Source organism: Cottoperca gobio, chromosome 15 (assembly GCF_900634415.1).
Source record: "Cottoperca gobio chromosome 15, fCotGob3.1, whole genome shotgun sequence".
Taxonomy (NCBI): Eukaryota; Metazoa; Chordata; class Actinopteri; order Perciformes; family Bovichtidae; genus Cottoperca; species Cottoperca gobio.
In genome coordinates this window covers 24,910,777-24,912,358 of record NC_041369.1, presented here as the reverse complement: position 1 = coordinate 24,912,358, position 1,582 = coordinate 24,910,777, and the positions used below count along the sequence as shown (strand labels likewise).

Sequence of the window (1,582 nt, the reverse complement as noted above, 5' to 3'; positions counted from 1 at the left end):
GGCAATACCGCGGATAAGGTGACGTTTTAAGTTTGGAGAGTCTCTCATCCCAGACTCCGTTCAAAAATGTATGACTTTTTATATTGTCTTGGTCATTCCGCACAATTACATGACTGTGGAAACAGATCTTCACACTCTTTCTGCTTTGATTGATCAGATGGTGTATTCGGCATACATGATACAGGCAATGCAACTCACCTTTACATCAAATGACAACCTTTTAATGCGTCCACGTGTCCTTTAACAATGTAATGTTGGAGCGAAAACACACCAATCCCGAAGCTAAAATTATACTACAGTAAGAGCATTAAGAGTATTAAAGAACGCCGAATAGAAGTGTGAATTACAACGATTATCCAAATGGGTTTTAGGGTGTTTTAACAAAAAAAACACCATTGTGTTCATCTCCCAACTACAGTAGTTTAAATCATAAATGTTACTTTTGCTGTAAATGAGCTGCTGTCCGGGTTCAGTTTTTACCGGCGGGTGCTCCACGCAGGTCGTCTGGATGTTTAAAGTCTGCAGGTATTTCTCCAGCTCGGACCGCAGATCTTCTGACATCTTCAATGAATGTGTTTTAAAAAATCAAGGAAGGAAGGACTGAAGTGTGGACTGGACGGCCATGGGCAGAAACAGCTGCACGTAGAAGAAGTTCTTCTTCTACGTGCAGCTGGTATCTCCACTGCTGCATGACTGCTGCATCACTGCCATCTTCTGGATTTCATTTGGCCCTTCGAGTTTCAAATACATAAATAAATAAATGACAGAAATGGAAATAAAATAACAGGGTTGGTTTCCTACATTGTTACTGACATTATTTATAAAACATCTATTGTTCTCTCTCTTAAAATGCAGCAATGGAAATAATTCTGCTTTTGACTTAATGCTTTGCTTAAAATACAAATAAATGACAAGAATGTAGATAAAGTTTTCGGAGAGAAAATCAGTGAGAGAAGAAGCAAAGATATTTTAAGAAAAGGCTCATCAGACTTATCAGACCTAATAATAATAATAATAATAATAATAATAATAATAATAATAATATGTTTCTAGCTAACAATATATTGTGCAACCTTCCTGCAGGTTAATATAGGAAGTGAGGAAGTGATGTACAGACGTGAAGGACACTTTTAAATGGGAGAAGGTCCTGGAATAAATAACATCAAGTAACAATGCATATGAGTGAATCCAAATATTAAATCATGACATAATATCTTCTTTAAGTTTTTACAATAAACAGAGAGGGAGTGATTTGTCTTCTCAAGTTTAATAAAAGGATTTAATAGAGAAGCAGATCATAATATATCAGCAGTTTGATATTCAGGGACAACAACATAGAAACATCTGCAGCAGACCAACAGAGGACAAACATGATCTACTCTGGATTATAATGTATCGTGTTTGAGCAGAAAACAAAGTTCATCTTCACGTCTGTCGAGGATCTAAAGAGAAACCATCAGGTGTTCATGTACGACCTCATCACCTGCAACTTTCCAGTGACATCCAGAGACACTCAGAGACATCTAGAGACATCTAGAGATATCCAGAGACATCCGAAGACACACATAGACTTATAGAGACA

General features: G+C 37.0%; 1 protein-coding gene across 3 annotated transcripts in view; it reads right to left on the bottom strand.

Annotated features, from left to right (window-relative positions):
• LOC115020171 (prolyl-tRNA synthetase associated domain-containing protein 1-like) overlaps positions 1-699 on the bottom strand; it is a 2,955-nt gene extending 2,256 nt beyond the window's left edge. Inside the window, exon 1 of one of the 3 annotated variants that reach the window (XM_029450112.1) lies at positions 481-699. In XM_029450112.1, the coding sequence (XP_029305972.1) occupies positions 481-561 (81 nt within the window). In that variant the 5' untranslated portion in view covers positions 562-699. Of the gene's footprint in view, positions 1-440 lie in introns of all 3 variants that reach the window. The other 2 variants (XM_029450114.1, XM_029450113.1) reach the window with 2 other exon arrangements.
• Between the last annotated feature and the right edge of the window lie 883 nt (positions 700-1,582).